At 44.9% G+C, this 19,656-nt stretch overlaps 2 protein-coding genes across 2 annotated transcripts; both read left to right on the top strand.

Moving 5' to 3' along the window:
* The first annotated feature begins 4,662 nt into the window (after positions 1–4,662).
* Positions 4,663–15,688, top strand: LOC133001386 (regulator of G-protein signaling 3-like). Its single transcript, XM_061070953.1, has 18 exons — positions 4,663–4,764; positions 6,271–6,352; positions 6,445–6,550; positions 6,717–6,813; positions 6,900–7,151; positions 7,486–7,525; positions 7,614–7,861; positions 9,093–9,176; positions 9,276–9,387; positions 9,468–9,625; positions 10,124–10,221; positions 10,333–10,619; positions 10,745–10,950; positions 12,450–12,496; positions 12,598–12,696; positions 13,531–13,592; positions 13,697–13,857; positions 14,067–15,688. The coding sequence occupies exons 1-18, from the start codon at positions 4,708–4,710 to the stop codon at positions 14,259–14,261; spliced, it is 2,391 nt and encodes a 796-aa protein (XP_060926936.1). The 5' UTR covers positions 4,663–4,707; the 3' UTR covers positions 14,262–15,688.
* A 2,422-nt stretch (positions 15,689–18,110) lies between these two features.
* Positions 18,111–18,726, top strand: LOC133002431 (myosin light chain 4-like). Its single transcript, XM_061072250.1, has one exon. The coding sequence runs from the start codon at positions 18,111–18,113 to the stop codon at positions 18,696–18,698; it is 588 nt and encodes a 195-aa protein (XP_060928233.1). The 3' UTR covers positions 18,699–18,726.
* The last annotated feature ends 930 nt before the right edge of the window (positions 18,727–19,656 follow it).

Raw genomic sequence — 19,656 nt, 5'->3', positions numbered from 1 at the left:
TAAAGCTTCATGACAAGTCGAGAGACCATCTGCTGTGCAGCAGGCGAGACACTGAGACACCGAGCGAGCGGCAGGATGATAATCTGATCAGATTTAGTTCAGTCTGTCACAGGAGTCACATGCCAACAACATGTAAACCCACAAGTTAAAAACAAGCTGACAACATGTAGTTCAACACGCTAACATCTCGCTAACACATGGACGATGATCACAACCAGACTTCTTGATACACAACATGTCTCCTCACATCTTCACCATCGGGAGCTCTTCAGTTCATCTGCTCCTTCATCTCCATCAGACATTAAAACACTTTAAACATGAAGTTACAAACTTGTCATGTAGTGAATCCTGTTGTGTAGATGTGTTGTTGTGTTGATGTGTTGTGTTGATGTGTTGTGTTTATGTGTTCAGTTCCATCAGCATGTGTGTGTCCTGGGAGAGGATCCTCACAAGGGACTGAGCTTTATTCACTGATCACTAAGTTTCTGTTTGACTCGTGTTGAGTGAAGAACAGGAAGTTGCTTCTTGTGAACATCTATCCAGTTTCATCTTGGTCTTTATTAGTTAGGGGAGGAAGGGTCCTTCAGTCCTTGTGGACCCTTCCTCATCCTTTGGTTATTTTTGACCTCCAATTTTCCATAGATTGAAAAATCTTGATAATTTGTTAATTTACATTCTGTAAATAAAGTTTACCGTCTGATTGAACTCAATACTTGGTTGGCGTCCTCATTTATAATCTGGTTACAAGGTTGAGACAGATTTTCATCTTTTATTTGTGGCCATAACACGAACAACATGTAGTGTCACATGTTACTTACATGTTCACTACATGTTAACAACGTGTAGTGAACATGTTACTAACATGCTAAGAACAGGTTCATGTACATGCTAAAAAAACAATATCATCATGTAGTTCAACACATTAAAAATACAGCTGAGGGTTTCAAACACATTAAGATACAGGCGGACAGAGGGAGAGAGAGAGAGAGAGAGACAGAGAGAGAGAGAGAGAGAGAGAGAGAGAGAGAGAGAGAGAGAGAGAGAGAGAGAGAGAGAGAGAGAGAGAGAGATAGACAGGCAGACAGAGGGAGAGAGAGAGAGACAGGCAGACAGAGTGAGAGAGGGAGAGAGAGAGAGACAGACAGACAGACAGACAGAGGAAGAGATAGAGAGAGAGAGAGAGAGACAGACAGGCAGACAGACAGACAGAGGAAGAGAGAGAGAGAGAGAGAGAGAGAGACAGGCAGACAGAGGGAGAGAGAGAGATACAGGCAGACAGAGAGAGAGAGAGAGAGACAGCTTTGTGTCATCTGTGTCTCACCTGTCTCTCACCTTTGTCTGAAATTTGTCCCACCTGTCTCACCTGTCTCACCTGTCTCACCTTTCTCACCTGTCTCACCTGTCTCACCTGTCTCACCTGTCTCTCCCCTCAGGGGCAGTCAGCTGCTGTATGAGCTTTGGGATTGGTTCCAGATTAAACCAATCATCTTCATAAATCAAACTGTATCTGTTGGACAGGGTGACATCACAGCAGATCTGACCAATGGGAGGCCAACAGAGGGAGGAGGATGCTCAGTAGAACAGCTTCTTATGAACATGAGACCAAACACGGAGCTAAAAGATCATATTGATTAATGACATCACATAATGACGTCATTACATCTCTACCAATGTTTTATTATTGATTGATCTGATGATTATTATCAATCCATTGATTCTTTGGTTTAGTTAAAATCATCAAAGTAACAAAATTGAACAAATAAAGTACAAAGCAGCAAACTCGTTTTTATTGATAATAAATATTTATATTTAAATATAAACATCAATACACAAACGCTAACATGTTAACTTCACTAGCTCTAAGAGAAATCCATAGGACACACACACACACACACATACACACACACACACACACACACACACACACACACACACACACACACTTTCCAGTATGTGAATCTATATGTTTTGTCTATTTATAGTGATGGGGGAGAGAGGGGCGAACGAGCAGTGGATATATATTAACACTGACTCCTGCTCACTCTCTCCCAAGGGGTCCAAACAGTTACCATGGTGATGAGCAGCTGCCTTGTAACCATGTGACCCTCACAATACCTTGAACCCCCCCATCCCCTCTGACATCACACTGAGATCTGACACTCGTTCGCCCCGACCTACATTACACAGAGGAGAGGGACAAGAGAGAGAGAGGACACAAGACGTCTTAGCAGCAGCTCGTAGAACTAGAACAAACAGAATCACAGATCAGGACCACGGACCAGGACCAGGACCACGGACCAGTACCAGGACCAGGACCAGGACCAGGACCAGGACCAGGACCAGGACCGGGACCACGGACCAGGACCACGGACCAGTACCAGGACCAGGGACCAGGACCAGGACCAGGACCACGGACCAGGACCACGGACCAGGACCAGGGAACAGGACCAGGACCACGGACCAGGACCACGGACCGGGACCACGGACCAGGACCACGGACCAGGGGACCTAGCACAACAAGAACCTCAAGAACAAACAGAACCACAGACCAGGTTGTGGACCTGACATGGATTTTAGATCTTAGAGCTACGGAGTAAAATCTGTGGACTTCAAGTCACAGGATTAAACTTCTGAGTCCTGATGGTTCATAGGTTCCAATTTTGAATGAACTCATCTCGATCGTCTTTCTGCCAACGACAACCCAGACCACCTGTCTCTCTGTCTGGTCTAGAAGGACCTGGTTTGCTCTGGTCTGGTTTGGTCCAGTCCAGTCTGGCTTGGTCTGGTCTTGTAGGATCCAGGCCGGTCTGGGGACAGTCAGGATGTTCTGGAAGAACACAGCATGGTCTTGGGCCGATGCAGCAGGTGAAGATGGTCATCTTCTTGACCTCAGGAAGACTCCAGACTCGACCTCAGATAACGACCTGAACCACATCATCACCGCCGCCACAACCAGCAGCTCGTCCACCGCTGGACTCACAGACCTGACCTGCAGCCCCCCCCACATCACCGCCGCCGCCACGACCAGCAGCTCGTCCACCGCTGGACTCACGACCTGCAGCCCCCCCCTCAGTCTCCACAGTTTCAACTCCTGCTCCGATCCAACGAACATCTCCACACTCTTCACCAACCGACTCCTCACAAGCAGCAGCAGCGCTCAGCGACTGATGGTGAGTCCGCCCCCCCCACGTTCACCCGACACATAGATCTACAGGAACCAGAACCAGGACTGGGCCTGGTGTTAGACCAGGGCTGGAACAGATGGTTCAGGTGAGACTCTGTTAACTAATCCTGTAACAATATCAACCTGCCAGCCAATCAGATCAGAGATATGGTGACCCCCCCCCCCACACACACACACACTGTTTGTGTTTTAATGTTTTTCTCATCAAAGATTCACATGTTATGAATTATAGAGTAAAGCTGCTTCCCCTACACACATACACAAGTTATAGCAGAATCTAACACAACTGAAGTAACTGGTGATCGACAACAGATACAAACATAACATCCATTCTGCTCCTGAGTAAATGTCCTGATATCGTCCTGCAGCATCCAGGCACCGACGCACGTGCTAACGTCCGCTAGCGTAGCCACTTCTGGTGGATTCCAACAAGGACACTGATACAAAGGAATTACAATAATCACGTCTGGATGGAACACAGACCTGGACTCGTTCTTCTGCGTCTTTTTGAGACATGACTGATGTTTGAGATGTAGAAATGTGATTTGAATAAGAATCAATTGACAAATCAGGAACTTATGAAACTCTAAGATCCCAGATGACATTGTACTGGGCGTCGTCCACAGGTCAAGTTTACAGAGAGTCTCCTGATAATGTTTCCTAGTTGAAGCATATGAATCAAACTGGGCCGAGCTCAGAACCCTGAGGAGCACCATGAGTCACTTTGCTGCGCACAGATGACTCATCATTACTTAACAGAAATTGAATTAGATCTGACGTTATGATGTCACATGATTATGAGAGGATCACATATAATATTGAGATTAAAGACATAAACATGATCAGAATCTTATTATCGAGTATGATCCTATTCAGACCAAAGTAATTAGAACATACTCTTTCTCAGTAATGCAATGCATGCACATTTACTATTATTTAGACTATTTTCTTAATCTGGTTCAAAACAGAATATTTGTTTCCATGAAAATGTCTCTGTTGATTCTCTCTCTCTCTCTCTCTCTGTGGCTGTGAGGGCGAGCAGGGCCAGATCCAGCAGTGTGTGTGGAGCGTTCACACGGGTGTGTGTGTGTTCAGGAAGTGTGTGTCTTATCGCAGGGATCCATCCAGTGTTTTTGTGAGTCTGTTTGTGTGTGTGTGTGTTTCCTGCTATTCTTCTGCCTGTTGGTTCTCACACACACACACACACACACACACACACACACACACACACACACACACACACACACACACACACACACACACTGCAGTCTGAAGTATGAAACTTCACACACTCTGTGTCAGATGGAGTCAGATCTGGTTCTAGTTTTGAGACCAGACTTGGTTTTGTTCCTTTTATATCACTACAAGTTTTAGACCTGGATCTGGGTTTGATTTGGATTCTTGGAAAGTCTGGATCTGGTCATGTGAAGTCTACGTCTGGATCAGATCTGGTTTTAGACCCAGTCCTGTCTTGGACCTGGATCACATGTTGACAGATCTGCAGGATTAGAACCAGAGACCTTATGATGCACACGATCCACCGTCTGTGTCGAATCTGCATCGGACAGAACCTTCCTCAGGTGTGTGTATATGTGTGTTTATGTGTATCTGTGTTTGGTATGTGTAGGTGTATATATGTGTGTGTGTTTAAACACGTATGTGTGTGTATATGTGCAGTGTTGAGTGAGATCACACTTAAAATGAACAAATTCACGTTGACTGTTCAGTTTTTTATTGAGATGATGTAGACGACAAACTTAGGATCATGTGTTTAGTTATGAATCGATGGAGTCGGATCCTGAATCCAGATCCAGACCCTGAGTGTGAGCTCGTGTGCGACTGAGTTCACACATTGTGTTTTTCATGATGTTTAAATGCAGCCTCAGAAACTTTGGAATCAAACAAACACTTCAGTTCATGTGCTGATCAGGTCCTGATAACTACTGATGAGTGTTTATTAGTTTATTAGTTCGTTTTTATTAGTTAGAGTGAGATCCGGTCAGAGTGCTGGATGAAACGGAAATAGCTAGTGTGTATGAGTGTGTGTGTGTGTGTGTGTGTGTGTGTGTCTGCAGAGACAACATGCGGCATGTGGTAAAATGATGTCATAAAACGGGAGTGGCCTTTACTCTCGCTGGAGCGAACGCCACTTCCGTTCATCACGTGTCACCTGATATAAACCGTTCATGCACAACACTGTGTGTGAATATGCATGCGTGTGTGTGAGTGGATATGTGTGTGTTTGTGTGAGTGAGTGTATATGTGTGTGTATGTGTGAGTGTGTGTGTGTATGTGTGTGTATGTGTGAGTGAGTGTATATGTGTGTGTATGTGTGTGTGTGTGTGAGTGAGTATATATGTGTGTGTATTTGTGTGTGTGTGTGAGTGAGTGTAAAAGTGTGTGTATTTGTGTGTGTGTGTGTGAGTGAGTGTATATGTGTGTGTATGTGTGTGTGTGTCGTTAAACAAACTGTTCAAACAGTTTGTTTGATTCATGATGTTTCCTCTTTTTTCGTCTCCATGGTAACATGACCTTCTCACCTGGTGGCAAACTGTGGTTCTGCCTCAGTTCTTCTCAGGTTCTGTCTGCAGGCAGGTGAAGCTGATGGTTGTAAACCAGTTTCAGGCCGGAGACCCGGTTCTGTCCGGCCCGATCCAGTAGAGAACAATAGTGTTTAAATTCCTTCGCCCCAGGGCTCGTCTCCTCAGGCTCAGTTTCATTTCTGCCTTCCAGTCTGAACTCAAGAACATTAAACCTCCTTTGTGTAGAGAAAAGTTTTGACCTTTTCCTTCGAGCGTCATGGAAACCAAGGCTGAGAGCAGCGCCACCTGCAGGACGGAGGCCGCGCTGCAGCACACAAACAGGAACTAAACCTATTTCATGCTTTGATTCCTGCTTAATAATCAATAGTTATTGGTTGAATGTATTGAAAAGACAAACACATTGATTAAATAAATGTATTGATTAGATGTGTTGACACTGTTTGAACTATTTTGAGGCTTGAAGTTGTTCAGTTGGAAACTGCTTTACACTTTGTCCTGAGGGGGCGCTGTCGAGCAGCTGACAGCTTCTTCCTGTTCTCTCAGGTGAACATCGTACGAGGAACAGATGGATTTGGATTCACAATCTGCTCCGACTGTCCAGTCAGAGTCCAGGCTGTCGATGCTGGTGAGAACCACACCCCTGAGCAGAGTCATGTGATCTACAGCTGTTCTGATTGGCTGCCTGCAGCGTTGGGTTGATCACCTGTTTGTCTGCAGCAGGTCCAGCTCATCGGTCTGGACTCCGTCAGGGAGACTTGGTCCTGCAGCTGAACGGACTTCCTGTGGAAACCTGGAAGTGTGTGGAACTCGCCCACACCATCAGGTAACCCCGCCCCCTCATAGCCTGACCCTGCTGACACCAACATTGATTATTGATCAGGCCCCCCCCCCCATACTGACATCGCTCAGTCAGCTGTTTCACAGATTCTCTACCTGTATGTCTGTCCCTCTCCCTTTCCCTCTGTCTCTATACCTGTCTGTCTTTTCAGGACGTGTCCGTCTCAGATAGTGTTGGTTGTGTGGAGAGGTTTACCGGACCTCATGGCAGGAAGTGAAGCTTTGCTCGGCCGACGGACACACAACACCGTGAGTCTTCCTGTATGTACACACAGACAAAGCAGGCGTGAGAGTAGAGCTAACGGTCGTCATGGTGATCTCCGTCTGTCTCCTAGACGCCAGGCAGAAGATTGTTGCCTCACCCGTTCCACAGCAAACAGGATCGCAGACAGGGTCAGAACTCCGGGGTCCGCGCCAGTCTAGCGGCTCTGGGTTCTCTGTGGAGGGACAGGAAGCACGAGAATGAGGAGGAAGAACAGGAAGTGACTGAGTACTCCTGCAGCAACACCACACTAAAGGGAACCCGTGTGACATCATCAAATGGAGACAATTACATCATCCTGTCACCTGTCAATCCAGCAGCACAAGTGAGTCTGAGCCAGGACGTAGAACATAGAACCTTTCACTAGAATCAGAGCACTCTGTTTCCAGTAGAACTTTGCAAAGAACCTTTCACCTGAACAAGCACGTCACCGACAGAGAACCGCACAATATTCTAATGGTAGTATGAAACTATCATAGAATCTATCACTGAAACATAACTGATCGAGCCCTGGCCTCACATAGAACCTCATCTAACCCAAAGGACAAAACTGAGAACTTGGTCAGACAAAGAACCGAACCAGATAAGTTCTTCTCTTCCTGCCATAGAAACAGTCTGTCAGTGAAAAGAACCATTCCCATGTTCCGTCTCTGTTTCAGCACCTGCATCCAGTTTGTCATGACAGGAACGCGACAATCAGTAGGTTCTCCGATCTAAATATTGATTATCCTAAACATCGATCAACACATCAATTATTCATTTCTATATTTGTGTCATTGATCACCAGGTCCTTTGTACCGGACTCACCCCAGCAGAGGTCAGAACCTTCTCCACGACCCTCGACCTGAGTCATCACAGCAACTGTTTACAAGCCGCACGACCACCCTGCCCCTCTCCTCCTCTTCTTCGGCCACGCCCAGTGACTATGGCAACTACCAGAACTGTACCATCGTCCAATCACATCTGCCGTGCTCTTCTTATGAAAGCTACATGACACTGGCACCAAAAACTCTCATCTTCCCCATCTTTGTCCAGGTTAGAACCTTGTACCTTTAACCTGAGTCAGAACCAATGATCTTTAATATCAACGTCTTTTTCTACATCGGAACCTCGAATCTCACACTGAACTTAACAGACCTGACCTCAAGGTCAAATCCGGAATTGTCTTTCCCAGCTGAACAACACAGCAGCAGGTTTTCTGCACTGACTCGTTCAGCATCAGATCCTCCTCATGGTTCTGGTGAGAGGTGGAGCAGCCGGGGGGGCAGACACACACAGGAAGTGACGTGTTAACTCCGTCATGTGATAGAAGCGTCATCACGCCACTTGCTGCAGAAAATCTGCTGCTGTGTTCACCAATCAGATTATTCTAACTTTCTGTGGACTTTATACCAGAGGCTCTCAGACATTTGAGTTCATTGCATGTTTGAAATCAGCTTAATAGAGAACACATCCTACAATATCTTAGTCATCCTGGAAACTCGAAAGGTATAGAGAACTTAAAGCTAACATGGAGCTTAATAACAAAATATTAGAAATAAAAACCCTGATTGAACCTTAAATGTAACCCCAAAATCTATAGAAATTAGAAATAGTTCAAGAGTATTTCATCTGATCAAGAGCCTTCACCGTAACCTCTACCCTGACCTAGAACTGACAATTCAATATTAGAGAATCTGTTTTAGGGTCTGAGTACAGAATGATATTCTAGAAAATACTGAATAAAGTCAAGATCACTAACTATCTAAACTGGAACATAAACTATGATATCCTAAAGCAGAATCAAAGCTTGAACCTTCCTTCTCATCTTAATTTTTCTAGAACCTTTGAGTTATAAACTCAAAGGCTGAAGAAATGTAAAATAATGAATGAACACTTCATTTACACTCTTAGTTCAGACCCCAAAGCAGAGACTGAATACAGCGGGAGATAAATAAAGAGCTTATTGCTGGATACCAAGGATGGAACGAGTGGAAGGAAACAGCTCTGTACTGCGGACACAGGGAAGTGGACAAAAGGAAAATCAACTCCCAAGATTTCACAAAGAACCAACATGAAGCGCGGCCACCGAACGGAGAATCAGTTCAACAACAACTCAACACATTACCCTGAACTCAAATATTTAACAAAATGTTTAACTGTTACAACCAAACTTTTCAAGTTTCATGTTCGAGCTGTAAATTCTGTTTGCACTCAGGATTTCTTGTGGATTGATGTATAAATTGTAATTGTTTGTATCTTCTGCTCTTGTTCTCGTTGACTTCAGCCTCTTGATCTGTGCAGCGCCGACAGAACCTTACTGATGTCAGAGGAACTCGTCCTGCACCAAGCTGGGCTGCTGCCTGCAAAGGTACCAGCTCACAGTCCTCAGAGTCACATGGACTCAAGAGGCCGCGTGTGTATCACTCCAATGTGTGTGTGTGTGTGTGTGTGTGTGTGTGTGTTTCAGGTGACAGTGTTGATCTACAACGACGTGCTGCTGTTAACCAGAGAGGACGAGGTCGGGCGCTGTAACGTCCTGCAGAGTCCAGTGTTCCTGAACACACTGCAGCTCAGAGAGGGTAAGAAGGTTGTAGTATTGTGGTGTTGTTGTGTTATTAAGGAGTTCTGTTATTGTTGTGTTGTTGTTGATGTGTTGTAGTGTCGTCAGAGCCCCTCCTCATCCACCTGGTGCCGTCGTCTCAGACGTGTTTTCGTTTCGCCTTCATACTCGAGTGTTTCAGCATCGAGCAAAAGATCCGAATCCGTCTCTGTCTCCGCGACAACATCCAGCTGGTCGCCATGGCGCCGAGTCAGCAGGTACAGAAAACTGGTGACTTTTCACCTGTGACCTACGACCTCTTGTTTTTTTTAAGGTTTCACCTTCTTAGGAAATATTGTTATTTGGGTCAATAGAAATCAAGTGTGACCTTTATGACCTCTGTGTCCTCTATGAACTTTGTGACCCCTGTGACCTCTATGACCTATATGACCTCTGTGACCTCTGTGTCATCTATGACCCCATGACCTCTGTGACCTCTGTGACCCCATGACCTCTGTGTCTTCTGTGTCCTCTGTGAACTTTGTGACCCCTGTGACCTCTATGACCTATATGACCTCTGTGTCCTCTGTGAACTTTGTGACCTCTATGAACTTTGTGACCCCTGTGACCTCTATGACCTATATGACCTCTGTGTCCTCTGTGACCTCTGTGACCCCATTATCTCTGTGTCCTCTGTGTCATCTGTGAACTTTGTGACCTCTATGAACTTTGTGACCCCTGTGACCTCTGTGACCCCCTCCCATCCTCCCCCTCAGCTCTCGCACCTCCCCCAAGATTTCGGTCTTCTCTCTCTTCATCAGTCGGACCTCCTCTATCGTTCGTCCTCTCCTTTCTCCTCAACTGACCCTCCCCTGCTCCCCCCCTCTTCCCCCTACTCCCCCCTCTGTGACATCCCCCCCTCCCTCTCTCCCCACTCCCCCAGCTCCTCCTCCACTACTCCTCCTCCCTCCTTCACCCCCTCCAGGACGATCAACGGCCTGCCTCTCTCCCCCCCCCTTTCCTTCCCCTCCTCCTCCACCCAGAGTGCAGTGTGGAAGGAGAAGGGGAAAGCGGACGAAGACGAGAGGAGGAAGAGGAAGGAGGAGGAGGAAGATGAGTTGGTGGAAGAGCGGCAGCAGGGGGAGGGGGAGAGTGCCTCTGAAACATCGGAGCGTGTGGGAGGGGGCGGGCTCCTGCTAAGCCCTGCCCACCTCTCCTCACAGGACAGGGACGAAACAGTAGAGGAGTTCGACTCCGCCCACAGAGCTGCAGGTGAGTCAGCTGAGGAGTCACAGTGATGTCATCAGTGATGTCACATGCTGATGAGTCATCTCTTTCCTGATTGATTGATTGATTGATTGATTGATTGATTGATTGATTGATTGATTATTGTTCAGTTCTGCGTCGCTCGCTCTCCGAGGGTTCTCTGCTGAGGGAACCTCCATCACCCCACTTCCTGTCGGAAAGCGCCATCCACCAACTCACCCACCCTTTGACCTCTGACCCAGACCCCCTCCCCACCTCCCCCTGCACTCTGAGGAAGCAGCTGACCAGTGAGGGGGGGTCTCTGCAACAAATTCTACTGCTGCTCAACAGCAACAAGGTAGGGTGTCAGTCGGGGGTCTCATGTAGAACTGTTGCGTACACACGGCCTGAAACGTGCGAGCGCCACTTCTCACGCAAACGTTGGGATTTTTTAAATGATCTTGACGGGAAAATCTGCCGATTCCACACAAACACTGACGCATGCGTAGGAACATCGAGCCGACGTGAGGAGGTGAACTGAGGCAGATTAATGATCCACTTCATCATTGACAGTAAAACCAACAGCTTCAGTTGTGCTCGCAGGACAAATCTGTTCCACATGAACCTTCAATTGATATAAGTATAAAACAATTTACAACAAATTACGATCAGATGATAATAAACAGCGGAGTTACACAGCTGAGTCGTTAATAGTTCTTAACAATATCTAATAACACTGTGCGTGTATCATCAAGTGCGAGTTTGTGTGAAAGGTCAGTAGTGCACAGAGCGACGAGGAGATCACTATGAAGAAAAACGATTCACTTTCCAAATAACATCCCAGAGGAGCTGAGGATCCACTGATGTGAGGGAATCGCTCCGATGATCTAAATGAATAAATGCTGACGTGACTCTGGAGCGTGAAGCTGCAGGTGATGATGAGGAGGAGACCAGGGTTCAGTGGTGATCAGCTGATCTAGATTCTATAGATCTGTGATCTCTGAGTCCAGCATTAGATCGACTGACGGAGCCGAACCATCCCAGGACCAACACCAGCTTATAATGATAATTCAGCTAAATTCTGTAGATTGAGGACATCATGTCTGTCTCTGAATTTAATAATCCTGCAGTTTTGGATAATTAAAACATAAACATGAGATACAACAAGTTCCCTCCCATTCTGACAGGGTGTGTTTCTGCCTCCACCTTTGAATTGGATCTTTTCTTATTTCCGGTTCTCTCTCTCTCTCTCTCTCTCTCTCTCTCTCTCTCTCTCTCTCTCTCTCTCTCTCTCTCCCTCTCTCCCTCTCTCTCTCTCTCTCTCTCTCTCTCTCTCTCTCTCTCTCTCTGTGTCACAGCAGCAGAGGATCAGTGAGTTGAGTTTATTAATCACATCACTGCTGTCCCATCACATGTGTCTTCACCTCCACCTCACTAACAAACACCTCATGTCAGTTTCTCTTCCTCTTCTCATCACTTGAAGCCGTGACTCCGTCAAGACTCACGGTGGAAGCCCATTGGTCAGCTGCATCATTTAATATTCATGAGGTGCTTTGCATTGACCATTTATGGTTGAAAGTGGGCGTGTAGAGGAGTAAGATGCAGATCCACATGGGAACGTTTCCAGGTGAACTGGGATTTATAAAGTGAACTTTGTGTTCATTGTCCACGGTTTTATAAATAGGAATCTTCTTTTGCATAAATCATTTCTGGCTTTTGTGTGAACGAACACTTTAGTATGAATCCTACGCACTGTTTTATAAATGAGACCCCAGAACCAGACTGAGTCCGATAGAACCTGATGGAACCTGAGGGAACCTGTTCTATCAGAATCTGACCGTTGTTTTGTTTCTTCAGGACTCTGAGTTCAGGAACCTTCACCTAACGAACAAGACTGAGAGTCTGTACGTAAACACACACTTTGATTTGGTTCTTGTTTACACTTCCTGTTTACACTTCCTGTTTACACTTCCTGTTTGCCTCACTTGTTGACTGGTCTCTTCAGAGCTGCTGATGTTCGGTGTAATCGGTCATTTCTACGGCTTCCAGAAAACTGTACCCGTTTCCATGGAAACAGTTTGGAGAAAGCTCTTAGAAACAACAGGTAGGTTCACCCACTCCCAGACTGAAACCATGGACCAGCACCGCATCCTGGACTCTAGAACCTGGTCCCTGTTCAAAGAATCCGTTTCAACCAATCAGGATCTCTTTCTGAGATTCAGACGAACTTCACTGAAATATCACAGGCTGGCTCAGTGGTCACATGACACTGGTTATCAACTTGTTAATTTAACTCAGGTATTCAAGATCAAGATCTGAAAACATGCGCATGAAAGGGGCGGGGTTTACTGCATATGACCAATAACAGACATGGACAGTTTGAGTCACAGCAGAGCTGAGGATCAAACTGTTGATAATCAAAATCAGAGGAGAAGAAACATCCAGAATAAAGGACACAGTTACAGCTGCTTAAAGCAGGAAGAACAAGTTAAAACATCTGATTGTGTCAATGTGTATGTTACAGCGCCCCCTGGTGACATTTGGTAAAAATAAATTACGTGTCCTTGATAAAATAACGTGTGGGAACGGGATAAATAACTCAAGGCCACGAGATCTGAAAGTGTTGTTTACTAACAAGACGAGTGGAAGTGAAGAAGCGTCTTGGTTAGAATCACGTGATGTGGACACACCAGAGGTGGCAAAAGTACGTTTTGCTTTTCTTTACTTAAGTAAAAGTACATATAATTGTGTAAAAAAAGAGGGGGGCTGTCACAAGGTAAATCTGGAAACTATCGGTCCCCAAAATAAATATTTATGGCTTAGGGTTTTATACGTTTGATCTCTTATCTCCAACTGTTCCTGGAGCAGGTCAGCTGCTCAGCTTCATGTGAGTCCAGATCTTCATGTTTCATACGTCTGAGGTGCGTTTGTTTTTCAGACCATCTCCAGGGGAAGTGCTGAGGTGGGCGGAGAGTCTGGAGGCTCTGCTGACCAATCAGTGTAAGGCATTCTACTTCCTGTTTGTCAGTGAGGGGAGGAGCCTGAACAATGACAGTGTGTTCCTATTGGTTGAACAGTCTCCCTGCTCTTTTTCCATTGGTTAGATGGTCTGGCAGTGTTCCGACACTTCTTGAGGTCAGAGTTCAGTGAGGAAAATCTGGATTTCTGGTTGGCTGTAGAGAGATTCAAAAGGAAACGCCCCCTCATGGCTGTCCGAGCTATGAAAATCTATGAGGAGTTTATGTCTACCACTGCAGCAAGACAGGTACCGTCTGTCTGTCTGTCTGTCTGTCTGTCTGTCTGTCTGTCTGTCTGTCTGTCTGTCTGTCTGTCTGTCTGTCTGTCTGTCTGTCTGTCTGTCTGTCTGTCTGTCTGTCTGTCTGTCTGTCTGTCTGTCTGTCTGTCTGTCTGTCTGTCTGTCTGTCTGTCTGTCCTGTGATTGGTCATGTGATTTTCCCTTACCTCTGTTTTTAGGTCAACTTGGACTCAACTGTCAGAGAATCGACCAATCAAAGCCTGCTTCTCGGAGTTAACCCCGCCTCCTTCCAGTTGGCCCAGGATCAGATTTTCGGCCTGATTGAGACTGACAGTTACCCACGATTCCTACAGTCCCACCTTTATGCTCAGTTGGCCAATCACAGCGGAGCTGGGCTTGTCAGTCAATCATGAGAGAAAGAGGAGGTGGATCAAAGTGAAGAGGGAACGGATCTCATTCAAAGTTTAGATCTGATGATCTGATTGGCTGTAGGGTTTTCTAATCCATTCAGAAACAAAACAATAAAAGACCGTATCTTTTAATTGTGAGGGAAAAAATTGATTCTGTTCAGTATCGCCATATTTTGCACACGCAATTATATCGATACAGTAGCACAAAGTATTGCAATATTTAATTATATATGTAACAGCCCCTGGCTGACAAAGCATGACGAGGCGAGTTTCAGACTGATGTGTCACGGCTCTTTATTTAAACATCACATTGAGGCGCCGTAGAAACACCGTGAAACTAGAAGACAACAAGTACAACATAATCATTTAGTAAAAGACAAATACAACCGTTAAAATACCTAAACATCAGCTAAACAAACAAATAAGCATGTGAGACAAGTCTGACGGGTTAATGTGACATGGCGACTCCCACTCCGCGCTTCCTGCTGCAAAGGGAATAAAAACCAGCTTCCTACCTCCTTCCGCTCGGCGAGGATGTGCAACGAGGATTAAAAACGTCCGTAAGATATGGAATCGCCGTGCATCTGGCGTCCCGTCGTTTCCGCCGTTTCCATCATCAGGACGCAGCTGTACGGCAGGTGTTTGTATATCGGACCTGAAGAGAGAGATTTGGTGTGTTAATTATATCTGTCCGCTCCGTGAGAGCTACAGGCATTTACGCTAGTGAGTCGCTACGCTTAAAAAGACAACAAATTACTAACTAAATGAAAATGGCTTCACCATCGCAACCGGAATTAAATGTGACATTTGAAGTGAGTTGAGCAGTCTTATTTTCCTCATGTTTTGTAATGCCTTTGAATAATATGGGCGACATGAATCGCAATATATCGCAGAATCGAATCGCAATACTTGCTGTATCGCAATATGTTAAGAATCGCAATAATATTGAATCGTGGCCCAAATATGGCAATACTATCGAATCGTCACGTTTTTGTCAATTCCCACCCCTAGTATCTATCCAGGTGCATGATGGGAACTGTAGGCTACATATTGTTGCTCTGACTTTGAGTTCTGTTATTTTTTAGTTGTATAAACATTCATGTTCCTGAAGCCACATGACCAGAGAGCTGCAGAGCTAATGGAATATTAAAGTTGGCAGTAGAGGATTATATACTATATATATTGAGGTCATCACTATATCATGTCTTCTGTGTAGATGACTATGTACTATATATTTTTCATATGTTTTCTCTGCATCTGTTCATTTTCACAGGAGCATGACTAACAACAACAACAACAACAACAACAACGTTGCTCGTTGTAAAATCCCACAGTGATTTTAATTGTTTATTTTACTCTTAGTATTAAAACTTAACTCAATTAAAAACACGTTGAATTTTTAAATGTAGAAATAAACATGTTTGTCTCAGGTTGTTCTGCTCTTATTCACATTTATACAAACCTTCTATACCGCAATGCATGATGGGATATGTTACCTGGTGATTGACTCAGTTGTAGATGATGCATTGATGCATAACTATTCGTGTGTCCAGATAGTACAACATGAGTACACTGCACAACATGAAAGGACAGAGTACAAGTTAGTACACATGTAGTACATGTGTACTACATGTGTACTACATGTCACTCAATCTACCACATGATATTTGTCTCATAGATGTTCACAAGGATCAACTTCCTGTTCTTCACTCAACACGAGTCAAACAGAAACTTAGTGATCAGTGAATAAAGCTCAGTCCCATGTGAGGATCCTCTCCCAGGACACACACATGCTGATGGAACTGAACACAACAACACAACAACACAACAACACAACAACACAACAACACAACAACACAACAACACAACAACACAACAACACAACAACACAACAACACAACAACACAACAACACAACAACACAACAGGATTCACTACATCTGATCTGTTGTCCTCGTGTCCTCATCTAATCCACACAATTACAAAAGTGAGTAGAGTACACACATATAATACAAAGAGTACTTATATGTGTACAGAGTACTACTTGTGTGCACTCTGTGTACTACATGTGAATACACTGAGGTAACAGATTATTCAGATTTAGTCGTGTCTAGTTTTTTAATAGAAACAATAAATGTGATGTATGACTGTCTTCCTCCTTCTTCGTTGGTTTATTTGTCGCAGATGTATTTGTGTGCGTGCATGTGTGTCTTTGTGTGTGTCTGCTAAGTGTGTGTGTGACAGTTCAGTTGAATTTATCTTTGACTTCTGGACAATGTCAAGTTATTTAAAGACTAAAAGACAAAGAGCATCATGGGTAATCACAGTCCTTATCACAGTAGGGAATGTTAATGATGAGCAACAAGAGCAACACACAAAGAGACCCCCCCCACACACACACATACAGCCACAAACTCAAACACACATCCACACAAACACACACACACACACACACACAAAAACACTTCTACACAAACATGCACACACACACACACACACACAAAAACACTTCTACACAAACACACACACACACACAAACACACTTCTGCACACACACACACACACACAAACACACTTCTACACACACACACAAACACAAACACACACTCAAACACACATTTACACACACAGACACACACAAACTCCAACACACACATCTACACACATGACACACACTGACACACACATACAGACACACACACACACACACACACATCCACACAAACACGCACACACACACACACACACACACACACACAAAAACACTTCTACACAAACACACACACACACACACACACACACACACACAAACACACTTCTGCACACACACACACACACAAACACACTTCTACACACACACACAAACACAAACACACACTCAAACACACATCTACACACACAGACACACACAAACACACTTCTACACACACACACACAAACACAAACACACACTCAAACAAACATCTACACACACACACACACAAACTCCAACACACACATCTACACACATGACACACACTGACACACACACACACACATACACAAACACACATCTACACACACACACGCACACACAAACTCCAACACACACATCTACACACATGACACACACTGACACACACATACAGACACACACACACACACACACCTACTCAAACATAAACACACACATCCTATGTATAAACACTTTAAACATGAAGTTACAAACTGGTTCTTGTCATGTAGTGAATCCTGTTGTGTTGCTGTGTTGTTGTGTTGTTGTGTTGATGTGTTGATGTGTTGTTGTGTTGTTGTGTTGTTGTGTTGTTGTGTTGATGTGTTCAGTGTGTGTCCTGGGAGAGGATCCTCACATGGGACTGAGCTTTATTCACTGATCACTAAGTTTCTGTTGGACTCGTGTTGAGTTGAGAACAGGAAGTTGATCCTTGTGAACATCTATGAGACAAACTGTGAATATGAGACAAACTGTGATTGGTGAATATGGACTTCACAACTAAAATGTGATAATTGAGTGATGTTATCTTCACGCAGTTTAGCAATAGTAACTGACTCAGAGTTAAACTTATCAAAGAGTTTTTATTAAACCTGAATTCTGGTTCAAACTGCTTCTTTGTTCTGGAAACTTCTTATCTTCTGTCTGAGTGTTTCTATTCCAGTTTTTCCATATTTGGTCATATGCACTTGCTCTCTCTCTCTCTCTCTCTCTCTCTCTCTCTCTCTCTCTCTCTCTCTCTCTCTCTCTCTCTCTCTCTCTCTCTGTCATTCTCTCCTGCCTCACTCGCCCCGCCTCTGGCTCTCATAAAACCTCATCCACCTCCGTCCGTCCTCCGTCCGTCCTCCGCTCTGCAGCACGATGGCTCCAAAGAAAGTGGAACCGAAGAAGACAGAGGTGAAGAAGGTGGAGGTGAAGAAAGAGGAGCCTCCTCCTGCTCCGGCAGCTCCAGAGACCAAACCTCCGGAGGTCGACCTGCAGAGCGTCGTGGTCGAGTTCTCTCCAGATCAGGTGGAAGAGTTCCGAGACGCCTTCACGCTGTTTGACGAGACGCCCACTGGCGAGATGAAGATCACCTACGCTCAGTGCGGCGACGTGATGCGAGCGCTCGGCCACAACCCGACCAACGACGAGGTGCTGAAGCTGCTGGGGAGGCCGAAGCTGGAGGAGATGAACGTCAAGCTGCTGGACTTCGACAGCTTCCTGCCCATGTTGCAGCACGTGGCCAGATCCAAAGAACAGGGCACGTTCGAGGACTTCGTGGAAGGTCTGAGGGTCTTTGACAAGGAGGGAAACGGGACAGTGATGGGGGCGGAGCTCCGCCATGTCCTCGCCACCCTGGGAGAGAAGATGACAGAGGACGAGGTGGACCGACTGATGGTGGGACAGGAAGACGCCAACGGACACATCAACTACACCGAGTTCGTCAAACACATCTTGGCCGGATGAACGGGAAATAAACGTCAATGTGTCTGAATCATGTGTCGTCACTTTCATTCCTTTTATCACCAAGTGTTGTTGTTTATTGACAAACATGTTTAATGAACTCTTCTAAATAAATCATCTTCATTTCAAAGAAATATTTAGAATCAATTTATTAAGACAAAACCTTTAAAACAGTCAAGTGAAAACAAAAACATCAAAGACACGAAGTGAAAATAATATATAATATCTCAAAGGGGGGTTGGGGAAATTATATAACTCACTCAAAAACACACACACGTCTACACGCACACACACACACACACTCAAAAACACACACACACACGTCTACACGCACACACACACACAAATACATACATGCACACACACACACACACAAAGTCAAAAACACACATCTACACACATGTCACACACATACAGACACACACATATATACACACCCCCTTCAAATCACACATGACACACACACACACACACACTACACCCTACACCCAGTGAGGTAAAGAACTGGGGTCTCATTTATAAAACAGTGCGTAGATTCATACTAAAGTGTTCGTTCACACAAAAGCCAGAAATGATTTATGCAAAAGAAGATTCCTATTTATAAAACCGTGGACAATGAACACAAAGTTCACTTTATAAATCCCAGTTCACCTGGAAACGTTCCCATGTGGATCTGCATCTTACTCCTCTACACGCCCACTTTCAACCATAAATGGTCAATGCAAAGCACCTCATGAATATTAAATGATGCAGCTGACCAATGGGCTTCCACCGTGAGTCCTGACGGAGTCAGAGCATCAAGATGAGAAGAGGAAGAGAAACTGACACTGACATGAGGTGTTTGTTAGTGAGGTGGAGGTGAAGACACATGTGATTAGATTTAGATTTCTTTATTTATCCACACAACGGGGAAATTCACTTGTTACAGCAAAAAGAGAAAAACAGAATTTAAATAACAGTG

Source organism: Limanda limanda, chromosome 5 (assembly GCF_963576545.1).
Source record: "Limanda limanda chromosome 5, fLimLim1.1, whole genome shotgun sequence".
Lineage (NCBI taxonomy): Eukaryota > Metazoa > Chordata > Actinopteri > Pleuronectiformes > Pleuronectidae > Limanda > Limanda limanda.
The sequence above is the reverse complement of the archived record's forward strand: the minus strand, read 5'-3'. Positions and strand labels throughout refer to the sequence as shown.

Excerpts from the sequence above, each read along its gene's own strand:
- LOC133001386 (XM_061070953.1), top strand. The coding sequence starts at position 4,708 with ATGATGCACACGATCCACCGTCTGTGTCGAATCTGCATCGGACAGAAC. Across the intron at positions 10,222-10,332 it reads TCCTCAACTGACCCTCCCCT|GACGATCAACGGCCTGCCTC; the intron begins GCTCCCCCCCTC and ends CACCCCCTCCAG. Across the intron at positions 12,497-12,597 it reads ACGAACAAGACTGAGAGTCT|AGCTGCTGATGTTCGGTGTA; the intron begins GTACGTAAACAC and ends TGGTCTCTTCAG.
- LOC133002431 (XM_061072250.1), top strand. The coding sequence starts at position 18,111 with ATGGCTCCAAAGAAAGTGGAACCGAAGAAGACAGAGGTGAAGAAGGTG.